Raw genomic sequence first — 835 nt, forward strand, 5'->3', positions numbered from 1 at the left:
TATATATATTCAATTGTTTTGGCTTGTCAGCTAGATCCCACTTCTGTTCATCTGACCAGTTCTTTCGTAGCGACTACATATACCCGATCTGCGAAAGAAAGTGCCCAACAACCCCGTGCATATTTCAAACTGGTCCTTATGAAACTCAGAAACAGCTTCCCGATGTCAGCTCAGTGTCTATAACTGGGTTGTATAGCCGGTCCACCCACTTTAATAGTACTTGATAATTCACTAGTATATGTCCCTCAATATTCAACCCATACACCCCGAAAACGTACAATTACCAGCAGTCTGTACTTAACAAACGTTTGTACTGCACACTGTAGCATCCACTGGCCATGGCTTAGGCAGGCCCATAGTCATAGTCAAAAGTAAGTTCGGAACCAGCGCGCGAATCCTAAACCCCTAAACCCCTAAATTTCAACCCAATTCCTGTATTCCTGTATTCCGTAGCAAATGACTGACCGTGGAAGGAAGGTCATCAACGACGCCATGGACATCTCCGGTGGCTCCGGGATCTGTAAGGGAAAGAACAACTTCTTAGCCATTCCGTACCAGGGCATGCCTATAGCTATTACTGTGGAGGGCAGCAATGTGCTCACACGCTCACTCATTATCTTCGGACAGGTAAGTGTGCTTTGGAGGCGAGTGAAGAATATATATGTATATATATATATATATGTGTGTGTGTGTGTGTGTGTGTAAGCATATAGACATATACATGTGTACATATAATTGTATATGTGCTATATATATATATATAGACATATATATACATATGTATATATGTAGATATATATATACATATGTAGATATCTACATATATATACATATG

At 40.5% G+C, this 835-nt stretch overlaps 1 protein-coding gene across 1 annotated transcript; it reads left to right on the forward strand.

The window, feature by feature from the left end:
- Positions 1-456: 456 nt before the first annotated feature.
- Positions 457-627, forward strand: SARC_17610 (hypothetical protein; the record flags this gene model as incomplete). The annotated part of the gene is made up of 1 exon (XM_014288299.1): positions 457-627. A coding segment is annotated over one exon (171 nt), but the record flags the coding sequence as incomplete, so codon positions are not given.
- Between the last annotated feature and the right edge of the window lie 208 nt (positions 628-835).

Source organism: Sphaeroforma arctica (genome assembly GCF_001186125.1).
Source record: "Sphaeroforma arctica JP610 unplaced genomic scaffold supercont1.11387, whole genome shotgun sequence".
Classification (NCBI taxonomy): domain Eukaryota; class Ichthyosporea; order Ichthyophonida; genus Sphaeroforma; species Sphaeroforma arctica.